The following is a 20,276-nucleotide window of genomic DNA, read 5'->3' on the forward strand; positions in this document are numbered from 1 at the left end:
TCCCTTATTAAAACAAGATCTTTCACCTTTTTACTTAAAGGAACCACTTTACATCTTCTCTTTGGCATATTCAAATTGCCAGCATATCTACGCTTGTGCTTAGGACGACCATTATTAAGTCAAATGAAAGTTACTTGAGCACAAGCACTGTGATACTGTGACAGTTACTTGATAACTAAGAAGTTATTTGATAACTAAGTGACTAATGAACAGGTAGCATATGCGGCACGGTTACATGGATACGCTGGACCGAGGGATGATTGACATCTTGAATGGGTCAGAACAGGATGGTGAGAGATGTAGTCATGCTACTCAGAATGGTATGCGGTTTTAAACCTTGGAATGGTGTCTTGAATTGCTTATTTCTGCATTTTGTATTTAGTATTTTTTGGATGTGGTCGACTGTGGATAACTGAAACCATGGATAAGTTGAGGACGGCTGTAATCCTTTTTATTTCTCTATAATTGTAGTAATGTCCTCACTTTAACTTACAATTTTAGTAATTTAAGCCCTCTTTTTTTTTCTTAGTCTAGCTAAAGGTTTGTTGATTTTGTTGATCGTTTTAAAGAACCAGCTTTTGGTTTTGTTGACTTTCTTTATTGTTTTTCCTAATCTATTTTGTTTGTTTATACTCTAGTCTTACTGTTTCCTTTCTGCTAGCTTTGGGTTTAGTTTCCTCCTACTTTGTAAACCACACAGTAGGTTGTTGATTTGAGATCTCCTTTTATTGTAGAATTTTATAGCTGTAAATTTCTTCTTAGCACTGCTCTTGCTGTTTCTCATAAGTTTTGATGCATGTTTTTGTTTTCATTTGCCTCAAGGTATTTTCTAATATGTCTTGATTTCTTCTTTGAGTCATTGGTTAAGAGTGTGCTATTTAATTTCTACATATTTGTGAATTTTCCATTTTTCATGGTCTTACTAATGTCTGTCATGGAGAATATTTTGTTTGCAATTGACAAGAATGTGTATTCTCCTGTTGTTAGGTGGAGCACTGTGTATATATATGAGGTCTGTCCAGAAAAAGTCCAACCATTGTTAACATAACAAAAGTTTATGCTTCATCGCTGTAACCTGGCAGCCAAGGAGAGTGGGCTGGAATGCGCGTGTGTGAACAATGATGATGACGATTGGGAGAAATGTGTGAGGTCCCAAGGTGCCTGCTTTGAAAGGGACTGAGGCATCATTGTCCTATGTACAGTGTTTCTTGTATCATGTATCTTCAATAAATGTCTCTATTCTTCATAGTACATGACTAGATTCCTTCTGGACAGACATTGTGTATTATCTCTTTTAATCCTCATCTAAACCTCCATTTCTGCCTGTGATGGAGCAACTTGTATCAGATGGAGGCTCCTGCTGAGAACTAGTTGAAAAGCTAGTGAGAAAATGAATTTGAAGGTATTGTAGAGCTTCTGAGTCAATCAAGACTTGAAGAGTCAAGGTTCAGGAGAGAAGGAAGATAGACATTCTCTGTGCTGGGTTCCCTCTGGTCATGACCTGAGAGGTGCAGACAAATGACTTGAGAGAAGTGGTCAATAATTTGATTCCAGATAGCATTGGGAAAGACATAGAAAAGACTTGCCGATCTATTTATCGGCTCCATGATGTCTTTGTTAGAAAAATCAAAATGCTGAAGAAGCCCATGTTTGAATTGGGAAAACTCATGGAGCTTCATGGTGAAAGTAGCCATTCTAGAAAACCTTTTAGGGATGAGACAGATGCTAAAGTTGAATGGATTGATGGATATGAGCTCCCAGCCCAAGAATCTGTTTAAAATTCAGAACGTTAATGGAGATAAATAAAAAATTCTGTTTGGCGGAGAAAAGAAAAGAAGGAGAAAGTTAAAGCAGTCAATTATATTTTGACATCCTCTTAATTGTGAGATACATCCTGATTTCAGATATCTTAAAATGTGAGGAAAAAGGTAAATGGTAATCCTAGTTTTACATCTCAGTTCTATCATTAATTGTTTGTCTTCATTCGGGGAACTTCTTTGAGCCTGTTTGCTTCCTTGTGAAAATGGAATAGTGTAGTCTCCTCTTTAGAGTTAGGAAGACTAAATTAAGAAATTTGGAAGTCTCCAGTATGGGACAGGCATTTGGTACCAATTAATTTGGCTTTCATTTCTCTTTTCTAAAGCTTGTCATTGTTACAGTAACAGGAAGAGATTCCCGACAGGTGACCAAGGCAAAAAAAACAAAACAAAAACAGATACCCAATATATTGGCTAAATAAGAACTTAAAAGAAAATTCCTGTTTATATGCATCAAAGTAGTGTTGATATTTTCACTATATTGGTTTTTGAAAAGTGCATTTTAGGAAAATTTCTATCCTGAATTGAATTGTGAACCAAAATCTCAACTTTTAGTTTGTAAAATTCCTGTTCTTCTGATGATTCTATATAAACATAACATTAATCAGAGTGAGTGGGTTTTTTAAAGGATTTTATTTATTTATTTTTAGAAGGAGGGGAAGGGAGAGAAACATCAATCAGTTGCCTCTCATCTACACCCCAACTGGGGTTGTATATGCCCCAACTGGGAACTCAGCCTGCAACCTAGGCATGTGCCCTGACCGGGAATGGAACTGGCAGCCTTTTGCTTTGCGGAATGACGCTCAACCAACTGAGCCACACTGGTCAGGGCGAGTGAGTGGATTTTTTAGAGGAAGTGGTTGCATTTTATGATGTTTGGTGCAAGGGGGAAATTCCTCATTATATTTCTATTTTGAGTATTCTTGGTAAACTCAGAATGACATTTTTCTTGAGCTATAAAGTATTCATGGCTTTAATTTTGTGTTCATTCTGTTCTGTTCTTTCAGGATATTTCAAGTCACATTCAATTGATAGGATGAAAAAATTTAAGAGAAGGCTATCCCTCACGCTTCGAGGAAGCCAGACTATTGACGAGTCATTGTCTGAATTGGCTGAACAAATGACTATTGAAGAAAATAGCAGCAAGGATAACGGTAAATATTTGGGGGATGGGGAAGAGAGGAAAGATTCTTTACACTTTTGATTGCTTTATAAATAGAATGCAAATTTACTTTACTGATTAGTTCCTAATAGCTTCCTTTTGTTGTTCTCTCTAATACCCTCATTCTTAGGACTAGCTTTGCTTCCTTGCTTGCTTATTGAAGTCTCCCACTCTTACTCCAAGTGTTACTGTACCTGTTCTTTAACCCTGAGGAATTCTATTCCATTTATCTTTTAGTTTTTATTAGTGCTTAAGTAAGAATACCTTGTATAATATTATTCTTGTTAAGTAACTATTTTTAACATGTATAAGTATTTTTGTTTTTCTTATAACCTATGTTAATACAGCTTAAAAGTGCCTAGTGTGTGAAATTCTGTTTGCAGCTTCATCATAGTTTATAACATTATATTGTGTGTGTGTGTGTGTGTGTGTGTGTGGACGATTAGAAGACAAAGTTCATCATATGAATGAATCTTAACTGCTTTCTTATATCTAGGAGGGAAACTTTGCATTTGCATTGAATCTCAAAGATGGTTTTATAATGTCTTGCTTTTATAAAAAATTCTTCATTGTCTCTCAGACTCCCTTTGAATTTTTATTATTAAGCCCAGTGTGTTCATTCTAATGATTGAAGAATCTTGCCAGCTGTTTACCAGTGATGTGCAGGAGTAAACTAAGGACCGTATATATCTTGAGGGATGGTTTCTGAGACATATTTATATTTCTATTAATATTTTAAGATTAAGTGCATATTTTTTTGCAATATTTTAGTTTTAAGCTGTAAAACATGCTTAATTTGTAAAATGGTGAAATGTTGAAAATAATTTTTTCATGTAGAACATGTTGTTTATTAAAACAAACTCTTTTATTATAATAGTAACTTTAACAGGTAATAAAAAAAGGAAAATAGGAACTCTCTTGAGTTTCCTCTTAACCCAAGTTACTTGAAATAATACTTGAACGTGTCATAACAAGCACTGATTCCTCTTGGGTTGCAGAGATTGCTGGTAGCATAGGCTGTCCCAGAGTTATAATCTGCTCTTGCTTACTACCCATGTGTAAGAGCACATCAGGTTGAACAAGAGCTTTGACAAAGTTTCTATACCTATTTGGCCATCTGTCAGTCCCTGATGGTTGGTTCCAACATATTCTTAGAGCATAAAAAGCTCCTAGGACAGGTGACACACACAGTTCACTTCTGAACATGGTCTAATGAGTTTTCAGATGATCTCATGTATGATGTAACCAGTATGTGAAGCAAGTGATCTTTGTCTAATTGCCACATAGTGGCAATGCTAGCTTAGGGAGGAGGAAGAATTAGTTTACAACATCACCATGTAAACTGGCTTTGAATCAATATTTGACCTGTGTATTGTTCAGTTACACTTATGAACACAATCTTGTTAACTCTTGGTCATCTGTAAGCGGCGGGCTCTCATGCATATTCTAGAACAAATTGAATGGGGAAGTAAATGTATATGGGGACAATCCTATAAAAATCTTGGGAAAAGTATGCATATGATGTATTTAGTTATACACATATGCACATACACTCTTACACATACATATTCTACCTCCAACCAAAGAGAATTTGATATATTAGCTCTGTCATTTTGATAATTTCATCATACTGCGAAGCCTTTAGCTCAGTTATCAATGGGTGATATAATTAAGTTCACATTAGAGTGCCTGTCTAGGTAAGCTAGTGTGTTTGTACATTGATAGGTAAAGAGGAATCTCGAATTTATATTTAGTAGGTTAAAATTAAGTTGACTGTTTACAAACTTGGTTGATTTAAACATACTGACCTTAAATCAATATAGCTTTTCCTAAATATTAAATGAAATTTTTACACAAATTATAAAAACTTTTAAATTGAAGTATAAGAAATATTTGTTAAAGTACCTGCAAGGAAAAAGAATTCTTAGCACATAAGATCAATTTTTTGGTAACTGAGAAGATATTAAATATTTATTTATTTATTCCCCACCCACTTAAATATTTAGTTTTTTAAAACTATCAAATTAATTTATCTCATTCTTCAAAAGTTAGAAATAAAATTGCCATATGACTGAGCAATTCTGTTTGTAGGGATAGGCCCAAAAGAATTGAAACAAATATTCAAACAGTCTTGTACATGAATGTTTACATTCAGAACAACACTATTCAACAATAGCCAAAGGTGGAAATAACCCAAATGTACATCAGCATGTGACTATATAAACAAAATGTGGCATGTCCCTAGAATGGAATATTATTCAGCCATAAAATTGAGCGAAATACTGAAACCTGCTACTATGTGAATTGACCTGGAAAACTGGAAGAAGCCAGACCCCAAAGGTTACATATTCTGTGACCCATTTACATGAACTATCCGGAATAGGTAAATCCATAAAGACAAAAAGTAGATTAGTGATTGCCAAGGACTCAGGAGAGGGCGGAATGGGGAGTGACTGCTTAATGGATACAGAGTCTTCTTTGGTAGTGAGGAAAATACAGGATGGGGCAAAAGTAGGTTTACATTTGTCCGTATGGAAAATAGTACACGAATGAACTCCTGTGTTTCATGTGCACACAACTGTAAACCTGCTTTTGCCCCATGCTGTATTTTGGAACAAGATAAGGGAAGTGACGGTTTGCACAACATTGTAAATGTACCAAATGCCACTGAGTTGTGTTCTTTAACATGGTTAATGTTATGTGAATTTCATGTCAGTAAAAGAACTTAGTTTATCTGAGAAATAGCTTTTCCTCATAGATTCTCGATTTGCTTGATAAAAGTCTTAATGCAATATTAGACATATCACAGAGAGTTATATTTCAGGATCCTGTCTTTAAGTTGCTAGCCTTGAACTTATTTATTTTTTCTCTAATGAGAAGATATATTGAAATTACTGAATTTGATGAGGAGGATAGGTGACAATTTAAAATATGGGGGAGAAAGTGTATCATAATTTAACTTATAGAAAGGCAAAAGTAATGTTTTATAATACACATACACAGTTTTGAGATTCCAGGTGCAGCTCCAGCAAAAGTTACTTCATTTGCTACAACTGAAATTCTTCGCCTAAGAAAATGAACTTCATCTTTATGTTCCCAGGAAGTATAATTAAAAAAACATAACAGTGTCACTTCTCATGGTTATGGATTCAGATTTAAGTAAACCCAAAAGGCAAAGATTAGAATGGCCTAGTTTTAGAGATATTCCAATTTCTTAACCTTAGTCTTCAGTTTCTTTACTGGATCAGTATTTTTATGTTATTTGGAGTCAACAAGCCTAATTTTATTGATATTATGAGCCTTCCTTCCTTCCTTCCTTCCTTCCTATTCATTTATTTTTAGAGAGATGTGAAGGGAAGGAGAAAGATAGGGAGAGAAACATTGACTGGTGCTTCTCACACATCCCCCACCGGGATGTGCCCTGGTCTGGAATCAAACCAGCGACCTTTCAGGTTTGCAGGACAGTGCCCAACCCACGACACCAATCAAGGCAAGCCTTTTTTTCTTACTCCCAGGTTTCTTCCTTTCTCCTGCCAATAGGATATATGGTAGCAGCCACAGTTAATTTTTGATAATAATAATGATGACAGAGGGTTATAAGTAATGCTAATTTATACCAACAGCACAAAGTCCATGAGAGGATGAGGATGAAAGCACAGACCTTCTATGTATATATGGTCTGGAATAGGATCAGGTTAATAAAAGTGTTTAAAAAGAGCAGGACTGGGAACCAGAAATGGAGTGAGCTAAGGAATTGCATGTTCCTGATCATAGTGGTTCATGCCAACAGAAGATCCAAATAAGAAAGATGTCAAATAAATTTCTTAATGGATTCATACTGATTGCCATATGATTCTGTTAAAAATCATTGAAATCCTGGCTGGTGTGGCTCAGTAGATTGAGTACCAGCCTAAGAACCTAAAGGTCGCTGGTTCAATTCCCAGCCAGGGCACGTGCCTGGGTTGCGGGCCTGGTCCCCAGCTGGGGACGTGTGAGAGGCAACCGATTGGTGTAGCTCTTGCACATTGCTGTTTCTCTCCCTTCCCCTCTTTCTAAAAATAAATAAATAAAATCTTAAAAAAAAAAATTGGAAATCCTTAGTTGGAACTCACTACTTTATAGAGTAATATTTACTGTGGTTTTTCATACAGATTTCCACTACTTAAAAAAATATACTGTGGTAAAATATGCATCACATAATTTAGTATTTTAATCATTTTGAAGTATACAATTGTAATGGCATTAAGTACTTCACGTTATTGTGTAGCTGTCACCACTTTCCATCTTCAGAACCTTTTCATCATCCCACACTGGACCTCTGTACCCACTAAACAATAACTCCTCCCCTCCCCTCTCCTCAGCCCTGGTAGCCGCTACTCTATATGTCCATTAATTTGTTTATTCAAGGTACATTATGTAAGTGGAATCATACAGTATTTGTTCTTTCGTGTATGACTTGTTTCACTTCACGTAACATCTTAAAGGTTTCCATTATTTTTAAAATATGGGGTATTATTGAATTCTCCAGTTAAGTGCTTTCATAATCTTGAAATGTTAGAATATTTCATGAGTCTCTCGTGGCCCCCATTCTCTTCTCTGTACGCTGTCCGTGGGTGATCTCTTTCAGTCCTGTGATTTCGGCCACTGTGTGTATGCTGACGGCTCCAAGTCTATCTCTGGTCAGGACTTTTCTCTGGATCACTAGATTCGCAGTCAGATACCTACTGCGCTTCGGCATAGGGATGTCTAATAGGAATGTCAAATGTAATTAACCAAACCAGAAGTTTTTATTTCCTTTCCCTAAAATCTGCTTCTTCTTTAACTTTCCTAACTAAACCTGAATAACTTAAAGCTAACAATCCAGAAAATATCCTTTATTCTTTTCTTTACTTTCTGTTCTCCCCTCCACTCCTCTGCCATTCTAGCTTGCTTTATATTTGCTGTATAAATAATTTTTAAAAACTCACTATTATGGTAGCCATTTATATACTTGATACATTATTCCAATTATTGTTCTTTCACGTACCATATTTCATATTTTTAAAAGTTGCTCTGCTGGAAATTTAAAAATATTCTTTGGATAGATGTTTTTAATATAAACCCTCAATAAAAGCTGGGGGGGAGAGTGTATGCGAAAGTAATTTTGTAGCCATGCCTGCTAGCCTTTTGGTTTCGCTTTTGTATAAGAGTATATTCTAAGTCTGCCTGCCTCTCTTCATTTTAGTCCATGCCACCATTATTTATTGCTTAGGGCACTGTAATATGTAGTCCTTTCCTTCCCTTTTGTTGATTCTCTGTCATCTGTTCTCTAGGAGTAACCAGAGTAAAGTTTTACATTTTTATTTTTAATAATTATAGATTCCAAAGAAGTTCCAAACAGTAGTACAGAGAGGTCCCTTATACCCCTCTCTCAGTTTTTCCCTTTGGTTACATCTTCTGTGACTGTAGAACATCATCAAACCCAGAAATAAGCATTGGAATTAAGTTTGAGTACAGTTCTATCTCATTTTACCACATGGGTAGTTTCATGTGACTCCCACTGTAATCAGGATAAAGAGCTATTCCATTGCCAGAGATCCCACTCATGATACCCCTTTATATTCATTCCTAACTCCTTACCTTCCACTATCCCTGACTGCTCAGACTGATATTTTAAAAATATGAATCAGATTATAAGTTACCATAACTGCTTCCAATCCCAGAATAAAATTCAAACTTTTTGGTGATGTACAAACCTGCTTATCTCTCTGACCTCACCTAATAACACCGCTCCCCCCTCAATTACGTACTACAGCTACACTTGACTTTTTTCTGTTCCTGTAATGCAGTGGTTCTCAAAGTGTGATCCTTGGACCAGCAACATCACCATTAACTGGGATATGTTAGGGATGCTAATATTTGGATTACATGTCAGACCTGCTGAATCAGGAAGTCTGGGTCTGAGGCCCAGCTGTCTTGTGTTTTAAGTCTTTGAAGATGATTCTGAAACATGCTCAAGTATGAGGACCACTGCTTGAACAAGTCAAACTTTGCCGTGTGTCAGCATTTTTAGTTGGCTTTTTTCTCTGTCAGGAATATCTTATAACCCACCACTAACCCATCTTTCCATGACTGGCTCTTTGTTGCATTTATATCTGTGTTAAAAATTCTTCTGCAGAGAGAACTTTCTTCAATAGCTAGTGTAAAATATCTACTCATTTATTTTCTTATCAAATCTCTTTATTTTAATCTTTTGCTTATTGCCTATCAGTATCGGATATTTTTCTTCTCATTAGTTTTCTCACCTGTCTTTCCCTCCATTAGGTTTTATAGTTTCAAAGAGTAGTATCTTGTTTGTTTGTTTTTTTACTTCTTGATGCCCAGGGCCATGGTAGTCATACAATAAATATCCCCTGAATAATTGAATGTATTTATGATCTCCATTTTTTTTAGCTATATTCTCTAGGACTATAAAGTATATTTCTGGCACAGCTTTACAGAGCATCTGAAACATATGATACTGTAGGCAGAATATTTATATATTTTATTATTCCAAAGCTGAAATATTAAAACCTAGAACGAGAAATTTTCTTAGATGGTCTAGCCTGTATCCCACAGTTTTGTAACTGATTTATGCTCTTTTATCAGATATGCTTCCCCATTCATTATTAAATAATTGATTCTTTTACAAGAATCCCAAAATTCATAATCACCCAGCTACCGCCAAGGAATGTGCAGTCTGTGGAACACTTTGTACGGTCTTTGGAACACTGTGGGGCCTCCTTGGCGTATTTTCCCTAAGCCTGTACCTTGGTTTGTTCTGTGGATCCAAGCCACCCTACTACCAGCTTGTTCTTGGTGTCCAATAAATGGTTTACATGGTAGAGGAATCCCTTCGTCAGGTGATACATTTAATCCTGATTAGCAGCTACAAAAGAAGAACTGGCTTCATTTTAGAGGAGAAGATATGCAGAGAAGCCCATTTCCTTTATCAATTTTCCTTGATTATGTCAGTAAAACCATAATTCTAATACAAAAGACTATAATGATGTGTCCTTCATCATGTCCTTAACCTACATCAGAGCTCTTTTTTTGGGAGGTGGGAAGGAGTCATGAGCTATCCTGTAAACAGTCCAAAATAGGATTTCCCCTATTTCTAATTAAATCATATTTAAGTATTTTAAAAAATGTTTCTGCTTGATGATAGGTCTGTGATTTTTAAAAAAATATATATTAATCCCAAGTTTGAGGTAATAAATTTCAGAACCTCTGCATTGAGCTGTCCTTAAGTACTTTGGTTTTATTTACTAACTGACATACTTTTTTGAACATTGAGCAAGTAGGGATATAAGTTCCTTCTTCCCAGGGCCATGTTTTTTTCTATAAGCATAAGGCATGCATGAGGCAATCAGTAAATGTAGGAATAATGTGGAAACAATCTTGAGATACATTAAAATAAGCAAGTGGATCAAAACTCTATAGACTATAAGTGGTTTTGTGATTGCTAACTAATTTTGATTGCATAAGAAATAGATAATTAATAAACCAATTTCAAATATTGTGTTTTCTATAACTTTTTTTAATAGAAATTACTTTAATTCTAGTGCTTTGTATATAGATAGCCAAAGAAATGAGGTTAAATGTAATGATCTGTTATAACTTCTGTTTTGTTTTCTGTTTGCTTTCTCAATCCTCATTTGATTCTGGATCTTGGTCTGTTCATGGAATGATTTTTGGATACTGTGAACCACAGAGCCTATTGTGAAGAATGGCAGGCCTCCATCCTCTCACAGTATGCATTCCTTCCTCCACCAGTACACAGGGTCCTTCAAGAAGCCCCCACTGCGGAGACCACATAGCGTCATTGGAGGAAGCCTTGGCTCCTTCATGGCAATGCCCAGAAATGGAAGCAGATTAGGTAATTAATTATTTGCCTACTTTTTTAACTTTCTGACTTCAGGTTGTATCCATAGCTAGTAAGTTTTAGGTTATATGGAAGTCAGCCAGCCTTATTATCTGGTTTGTTTTATAAGATAAAAATCAAGTTGAGAATAAAAGCAATAGTAGAAAAATGGAAGGTTCTAGAGAGGCAGTAATATTAACATTACAGAGGAGTAACATTTGAAAACCTGTCCACCGTGAAGAAAACAAAATCCTTGAGAGGTGTATGCAAGATTTCAAAATGTGGCTGCTTGAGATGATGCTTAGTTTAGGATCATACCTTAGTAACTCCAAATTATCACCATATGATTGCACAGTACAGTCAATAATTAGTATATATGAATAGCACCTAATTCGTTATTCTTATGTCACTGTCATTTTAAATACCCAGGAAATACACATACCTGAAAGCTTCTGTTTGTTTATTTCTATGGGTTTTTTTTTTGATGGTGTCTTATTTATCATGTTTTTACTTTAAAATAATTTTATACATAATTATTTTATAGTTTTATGACAATTTACTGAAGTTTCTGAGTGCTTTAGTTTGCTGCTTACTCTTGCCATAGTAGATTATTTCTTCATGTATTTTGTTAATTTTGGAAGTATGAGCTTATCTGTAGCGGGGTTTTAATTATGGGAAATGTACGTGACCTTTGCTCTTATAGGTGTAATCGTACAGAATGGTGTTCTGGAGTTGACTCACACTCGTTCATGACAGATGATTGTTAAATTTTCAGGAATTTTGCAGGCTATTTGTTAAATACAGGCATTATTAAAATTAAAATTATACAAATTTATAGGTAAGCTAAATTGAAAACAAAGGTAATGAATACTTAAAAGTAATTATTTCCTAATTATTTTAGTATACTTTGCTGTTGCCAGCACTTTTGGGGCTATTTATTTCTGTTGCATCTGTATAGTGAAAATACTATGTAATGATGAGCATATATGTCTTCCCAGATGCATGTTAAAGGATGTCATGTTGGTAGCTTGCATTTGGCACGGAGGGAGTATTTACCCCACAGAAATTGAAAAACACTTTAGATCATGACTTGATTTATTGTTTGTTAATTGTCTAGACTAGGAGATGGCAGAACTTTTTCTGTTAAGGGCCAGATAGTAAATTTTTCAGGTGGGCAACATATGGTCTCTGTTGCATATTCTTCTTTTAAAAATAACACTGTAAGGATGCAAAAACCATTTTTAGTTTAGGCGTCATATGAAAACAGTCATGTTTGCTGACCCTTGGTCTAAACTTAAGAAAGTGATGTTGAAAATGTTAGTAATGCAGATTAAATTTTAAAGCGCCTTTTATCTGTAGCTGCTGCAATGTGAATTGAACAAAGTGTGAGCAATTTGAGAAGTATATATTCTTCTAGTACTTAAAATCTATTACCTGATTCAGCAAAGAAATTGCTAACACCAATGACAAATGAATGGAATTTTGACATCAGCCTGCATTGTTTAATTCTTTTTATATTAACAGAAATGAAAATACAACCAATATTCACGCTGGAATTGCAATTGTTCATTAATGACATGAGCAGTTTCTTGGTTGAGTCAGGTGGTACTCAGGTAGTTTATTCAGAGTGAAGTTAATATGCTCCTTTGTAGTCCTTGTGCAGTAGAACAGATTTGTTTTTTTAAGTCTGCCCTTTACTGAGTATGTAGCACTTTGAGAGTCTTGTGCCTTTCTGTAGGAAGCTCTCTCTTGCCATTCGGACACTGAGGCTTCATACTCTATCCCAATGTGGCAGCTAAACCCAAGCACCTTCTTACCAAGATCAGCAGCCCCTCTTTAAGAAAGTGACAGTCAATTTATGCATAACAACTTGGTTTTCAGTGCTCAGTCTTTGCTTCCTGTGTATTATGCATAGCATACATTCTTGCAAACTCAGCTATACATTTAAAGTATTATATATTATTCAGAAGTTTATTGAAAAAGGTTTTCAGATTTTGAAGAATAGTTGGCTCAAATGTTAGATATCATCAGATCAAGAATCAATCTCTTTAATACATTGAACTTTACTGCCAAGGTAATTTTTGTTCAGATAAAATTTCTCCAAAAATCTCTGTACTTAAAGTGTATTCTTGAACTACATGTTGGTCCATTAAAACCCATTTCCATTTTTAAAAAAGTCCCAGTTATCCAGTCTTTCTTGATTTTTAGTTAATATTTAATTCATTGTAATATTTGTTGAGCACTTTCTAAATACCAGTCATTTTGTCAAGTTCTGGGAACACATAAGTGAATAAGCCAAGTCCTGCCTCCGAGGATCTCATGCCTACCTTGGTGTAAAATCACATGAACCAAAAAAGGCTCTTCAGTGCGTAGGTGCAGTGTGGGCACAGTAATCATATGTGTCGGAGAGTAGAAAAACTTCACCAAGTAATGACACATGAGCATACTTTTGAAGAATTAAGTATGAATTCACCAGATTGATTAAACAGGGGAAAGACCTCTTCTACAAATAAGAAAAGTGTGTGAAAGCACTGCAACATGAAACAGTTTGCTTTTTGGGGAATGAGTGATTGTACAGAGAGGACTAGTGACATGTTTTTGAGGTCTAGCGTTGTTTCTGGAGGACTACTCTTGTTAGGTGAATTAGCGGAGGATTGACACATGGAATTCTGTGAGCAGGTGTGTAAGTGTACAAGTTTCTTTTGTATAGTTTTGTGTTGGTTAGTTCTGGTACAAAAGATATTCAGTGAATGATTTTTGAATTGTTTTATTTTTAATACTTGGAGGAAGGGTAGCTGCATTAGCAGTTTTTAAAGAATATTCAGAGACCTAACTATTCGGCTGTGGAGCCGATGGCACATTATTTTAGTAGAAAGAATACTAAACTAAATAAAAGGCAGAAGACCAGGTTTCTGTTTCCTCTCTGCCTCTAAGCTGTGTAACTTTAGAAAGTCATTTAACCTTTCAGAGTCTCAGTTCCCAGATTTGGAATGTGAGAGAACTGATTGAAATAATTCTCATTGTTATTTCCAGTCTATAATTTTCTTATTCAGCCTTGATAATATCCTGAATGTTAGCTTTTTTCCATAATTTTTCATAATCTGAGAGTATAAAAGGACTACTTACTAGTGTTTAAGGACATTAATGTTTTGATCTATTAACTATACACCTGTGGTACCCAGAATGCACAAGACTTCTATGCTGTGATTTTTTTTTTTTTTTATGTGTTAGCTATCTACATCTTACTGTAGGGGTAATAAATTATGTAGCAGAGTATAATACATCTCTTATAAATGTTTCATTTTCTAATACAGATATTGTTCATGAAAATCTAAAAATGGGATCAGATGGTGAGAGTGACCAAGCTTCTGGGACATCATCTGATGAAGTCCAGTCACCGACAGGTGTTTGTCTTAGAAATCGTATACATAGACGGATCTCAATGGAGGTAACCATTAAAAACTATAAATGTGCCTGTTGGTGTGTATGTGCACGCATGCTTGCATACATGTAAACACACACATATATATCAGACTAAATGCCTATTTGAAAATTTTCATGAAGGCAAATGAAACTTGCAAGAAAATTATTTCTTTGAATTAATGAAGAGTAGTTTTGTGACTTTTTTCTAATTATCTACTATCGCAAAGCAAATATGCATTAATTATATTTAACACTTTTTAAAACCCTATGTAGGTTTTCTATGAGGGAAATGTGAATTTTTAGAGGTTCTGGAAATCAAAATGATACATTAGCGAAGTATTCATTTAAGAAAATATGATTTTAAATATATTTTTGAGATTCATCTGGTTTACTTTATATTTTATTTTATAAATGTTTCAGATTTCAAAAGGTATACGTAAAATAAGCACCAGCCTTTTCTTCTCACCTTGATTATAAATATGGGTCTCATTTTTTCTGTGGTTTATTATACCTACTCTTACTAATTTTTGTAGCACACATAAGTTATTTCTCCGTGTAAAAGAATGAAGAGATTATTTCTTTTTCTTTGTCACTGTTATATATAAACTTGATGACAAAAGTTGATTATGAATGTTATCATTTCAGTACATACTGATTAAAATAGTTTTTTCTAAAAAGAAATTGAGCATGTTTTAAAATGAGTATTAACTGTTTTCAGTGCTGTTGAGATGATGATTACATTTTCATTAATAAAAGTTTGCCTCTGAATCAGTTAAGGGAAACAATGTCAGTTTCCTAAGTAATGAATTAACATTTTCATCTCTTTAGATCAACTCAGTATCGTTTATATTGCTGTATAACATGTCACAATAATAATAAAAATAATCTTGGTTTTCATCACCAAATAGATTTATAATTTTCTTTGTTATAAACTTAAAAGGTTTATTTACTATTAGGATCTATATCTAGACTTTCTCAGTTTTCCAATGAACTATATTTAATTTTTTTCTAAAGGTGACACTCTTGATTTTATTCTTATTATTGCATATTTCATTATCTGGAAAGATTTCTTTATCAGCATCCCCTACCCTAATCACACTTTCTCCGATTAACTTTAGAATGTTTTTGCATATTTCTGTTTATTCTTCTAGATTTTAAATGTTTTGTTCCAAGAATAATCTTACTGTGATTTGTTTGGGGTTATGTAAAATATAAAGTTAGTATGAGAGAACCATTGTTTTTATTATTTAATCTTACCATTTGGGAACATGGTATATTTCTATACTTAAGTCATCTATATCTCAAATATTTATAAGTTCCTATACATCTCAATTTTGTTCCATGGTTTGGTTACTATTATGAGTAACAGGGATTTAATGTCAAGATAAATTCCATTTTGGAAGTTCAGAAATAACTGGATTGCAGAGTACCATTTCTGTAAAACTGTGCTATATACTTTTGCTTAGAGTAAATACATTATAATCAACACAAATAACTTTGCAACTGCAATAAAACTTTAGTTATCGCTAACAAATAACATATTATAGCCCATAAATTCAAAAATCAAATGCCCTTTTCTATTTGTATTTACCTTCAAAAATTTTTTTTTTAAGGATTTAAATAAGCGGTTATCACTGCCTGCAGATATCAGAATACCTGATGGATATCTTGAGAAATTGCAGATAAACAGTCCCCCATTCGATCAACCAATGAGTCGAAGATCTCGTAGAGCTTCCTTAGTAAGTTTCTAGTTTCCTGTATCTGTACCATCAGATGTGCTGTTTGATTTTTCTGAGGGTAAACATTTTTTTTTTTTTTTTTTGGTGGTAAAACATTTATTTATTTATTTATTTTTATTTTGGTTTTTCAGTTACAGTTGTCCCCTTTACCCCTAATTTCTCTCCCCCACCCAACCCACCCCCTCTCCCGCAATCATATCCCTCCCCATTGTCCATGTCCATGAGTCTTTTATACAGGCTCTTTAATTAAACCCTTCCCTTACTTATCCCCCTTCTCTCCCTCTCCCCTCCCCCCTATTGACTGCTATTCTGCTCTTTGTTCTATTTAGTTCCTTTGTTTGTGTTCTTTAGTTTCCTGTATTAGGTGATATCATATGGTATTTTTCTTTCTTTGCTTGGCTTATTTCACTAAGCATAATTCTCTCTAGTTCCATCCATGTTGTTGCAAATGGCAGGAGTTCCTTCTTTCTTTCTGCTGCATAGTATTCCATTGTGTAAATGTACCACAGTTTTTTCATCCACTCATCTACAGATGGGCACTTAGGTTGTTTCCAGCACTTAGCTATTGTAAACAGTGCTGCAATGAACATAGGAGTGCATAAGTTCTTTTGAATTGGTGTTTCAAGATTCTTCGGGTATAATCCTAGTAGTGGAGTAAACATTTTGTATTAATGGTTATATTCAGTTTTTGAATAGCGAAATTTTATTACATTTCCTTCTGGGTTTTATTTTTTTCCATTTGTAAGGGTTTAAAGACTCGTATTAGAGCCCTGGCCAGGCAGGTGAGTTGGTTGGCCTATAGTCCTGTGTACCAAAAGGTTGCAGGTTTGATTCCCGGGAAGGGCATATACCCAGATTGCAGGTTCGATCCCTGTTCTGGGCTTGTATGGAGGCAACTGATTAATGTTTCTCTTTCACGTTGATGTCTCTCTCTCTCTGTCTTTTTCTTTCTCCTTCCTCTCTTTCTAAAATTAATTTAAAAAACAAACCATATCCTTGGGTGAGGATTTAAAAAAAAAAGCATATTAGAATAGGATTTAAGCTATATTCTATTTTATTTTTGGTAAATTTTATTGATATATGCTAAATGTACAGAATATGTACTAGATACACATATATATTAATACATTCTAGATATACAGAAAGGTACATAAACCATAATTGTGTAGCTCAGTGATTTTTTGCAGTTAACCTATTTGTATAACCAGGACCCAGATCTATAAAAGAAAATTTCAGAGATCCAGAAGAGCCCTCCTGCCACTTCTATTTACTTTCTACCCCGACTTCCTCAACAATAGCCATTATCTCTGTCTTTATTATTTTTTTAAAACCTCACGCGAGGATGTATTCACTGATTCTAGAGAGAAAGGAAGGGAGAGGGAGAGAGAGAAACTATGCTGTGATAGAAAAACATTGATCGGCTGCCTCTTGCATGTGCCCCAGCCAGGGATCGAACGCCTAAGCCAGGCATGTGATCTGACTGGGATCGAACCTGCAACTTGTTGGCACCTGGGACGATGCTCCAACCAACTGAAACACCCAGCCAGGGCTTCTCCCTGCCTTCTAATGCCAAAGTTTAATTTTACCCATATGTTTTCTATTTTGATTATATTATGTGTATAGTACATTTTAATATCCAGAATTTTTAAAATCCTTATTTACATGCATGTTTTTATGTATTTAAAAATGCTTTTTATTTAGTTTTTCTGATTATTATTATTTAGACCTGTGAACTTTAATTATGAATATATAAATTATTAAAGTATATTTAATACAAGTATATAAATATGTGTATTATTGCAAGTTTTTACATATATTATACACTATGTATTCTTTTTGTGGTTGACATTCTTGGCTCAATGTTATACTTGTGTTTTATCTGGATTTTTGCATGTAGTTATAGTTCATTTGTTCTTATTGTCACATATTTTCCCATTGAATGAGTATACTATACTTTATCCAGCCTCCTGTGGATGGACATCTGGGTTGTTTTAGTTTTTGGTTGTTACCAAACAGAGCTTCAATCACCATATCTGTACATGTGTTTTGGTTAATAAATATATATCTTTTGGGTGCATACCTAGGAGTGGAATTGTTGGATAACAGTATGTGCATACGTTCAGCTTTTCTAGATACTGTCAAAGCAGTTTCTAAAGTGGTTATACCAGTTTATACTTTCATCACCAGTACATGGTAATTCTAGTTGCTCTCCTTGTCTGTTTGTGATTTTGTCCTTTTAAAATTTCTTTTACTTTTCTGGTGAATATTATCACATTGTGGTTTTATTTACTTTATTTTTGTAACCTAAGCTGAATGCTTTTAAAAAATATTTTATTTTATATTATTTTATTTTTAAAATATATTTTATTGATTATGATGTTACAGTTGTCCCAATTTTTACCCCTTTGCTCCCCTCTGCCTGGTACCCCCCCTTCCCTCCAGCAATCCCCCCCCTTAGTTCATGTCCATGGGTCGTGTATATAAGTTCTTTGGCTTCATCCTTTCCTATACTATTCTTAACTTCCCCCTGACTAAGCAAACCAGAATAGGAACAGAATCATAGGTATGGGGATCATTTGGAGGGTTATCAGCTGGGAGGGGGAAGGGGAGAAATGGGGAAATGTTGCAGGGACTAAGAAGCATAATTGGTTGGTACAAAATAGATAGGAAGGCTGTTATAAATTATAATTTATTTTGGTTTTTCTATGTGCTTATCCTGGTAAGAACTATCTGAACAGGAATTTGCTTGGGGCTGCCAAAAAGTTAAGTATTCTCTTGGAGTAATGAAGTATCAGAACAAGTTATCATCATTTTTTTAGAATACAGGGTTAAGGGGGGTTTATATTATGGGTTTATATTATGTTAAAATACAAAACATTGTAATTTAGTTATACAGTTCCTTTAGCAACTTCTTCTTTTATGAAACTTTAAATATTCTAAAATAATCTGGGATTGAACTCATAAAAACAGGAATCATATTTGTCTTCTTCACTGTATCTCAGTACCTAGCACTAGCTTGGTAAATGTTGAATAAATGAGCTTTGTCCTCTGTCCTCTGAATAATTTCTGTAGGAGAGCATGTCAACAAGCTAGTCATTATAGCTATTGTTAATCTTGTCATGTTCAGCAGATAAAAATGTAAGCAAAATTTTCTAAAAGTTCCATTTAAAGATTCAGTAAATAATATTTGGTGTAACTACTAAATCCTAAGTGTTTGAAATTATTAAAATGGGTGGTGAAGTAAGTATGCTTCACTCTTCGAATTAGGTTCTAATAGTTTACTTGTAAATTGTCTTTTGTCTGAATTCACTGCCTGCGTGGGTGGAATTCAGTCAATGCTTTGTTTTATAGATTAATTATTAAAATTAAAATTTAGCTTTAATTTGGTACAGGATTTACTTTCTTTTTAAAAAGCAGACTTTGAGCATATTTTAACGATCTCACTAACATTCTCGGAAGAGTGACTCTTGCTCTGTTAATTTATTTTTTTATTTTTTCTTTTATATGTTGATTTATTGTTTTTATTTTTTATTTTTTTATTTGCTTGTTTGTTTGTTTATTTATTTATTTATTTTTAGAGAGAGGGGAAAGGAGAAAGAGAGGGAGAGAAACATCACTCTGTGGTTGCCTCTCACTTGCGCCCCCAACTGGGGACCTGATGTGCAACCTAGTCATGTGCCCTGACTGGGAATCGAACCAGCGACACTTGGTTCGCAGGCCGACACTCAATCCACTGAGCCATTGCTATGTTAATTTTTGATGCTTTCCTTACAGTTTATTCCATATATACTTTATATGCTTAACACACCCTTAAAAGCAAACCTCAACATTTTTGTTGTAGCCATTCCTGGACCAAAGTGTATTTGATGTTTTAAGGGTGTGCTGTTATTCATTCACTTGAATGAATAAGAAAATATTTCAACTCCTGATAATAAGAAGTTCCTACCTTGCAGTCATATTCTTTAATGTGCTTCTCATTGTTATTGATGATATTTTAATTTTTTAGAGACATTGTTTTGTTCATACTACTTTTCATTTATTCTTAGTGTTGTTGTTTTTCCTTCATAAGATATATGAGAAGACTTAAAATGCATATTTGTGAATTTTAAGAACCTGAATTTCAGGGATAGGTATAAGAAAATAAACATTCTATCAGTTTGTGTGACTTTGGCAATTAACCTTTTTTTAAAGTTAAGATCATTATGTAAATGGGCTGTAAAACTCGTACATAAATTAAGATTGTTCAGAATCAG

The 20,276-nt window shown here is 34.4% G+C and overlaps 1 protein-coding gene across 2 annotated transcripts in view; it reads left to right on the forward strand.

The window, feature by feature from the left end:
• CDK17 (cyclin dependent kinase 17) overlaps nucleotides 1-20,276 on the forward strand; it is a 397,794-nt gene that overhangs the window by 41,430 nt on the left and 336,088 nt on the right. For both annotated transcript variants that reach the window (XM_090272669.1, XM_090272670.1), the window contains exons 2-5: nucleotides 2,825-2,971; nucleotides 10,712-10,876; nucleotides 14,176-14,309; nucleotides 15,898-16,023. In XM_090272669.1, the coding sequence (XP_090128795.1) occupies nucleotides 2,854-2,971; nucleotides 10,712-10,876; nucleotides 14,176-14,309; nucleotides 15,898-16,023 (543 nt within the window). In that variant the 5' untranslated portion in view covers nucleotides 2,825-2,853. The remainder of the gene's footprint in view (nucleotides 1-2,824; nucleotides 2,972-10,711; nucleotides 10,877-14,175; nucleotides 14,310-15,897; nucleotides 16,024-20,276) is intronic.

The sequence above is a fragment of the Furipterus horrens genome, unplaced genomic scaffold, assembly GCF_987537825.1.
Source record: "Furipterus horrens unplaced genomic scaffold, mFurHor1.1.pri manual_scaffold_4, whole genome shotgun sequence".
In the NCBI taxonomy this organism is placed as follows: domain Eukaryota; kingdom Metazoa; phylum Chordata; class Mammalia; order Chiroptera; family Furipteridae; genus Furipterus; species Furipterus horrens.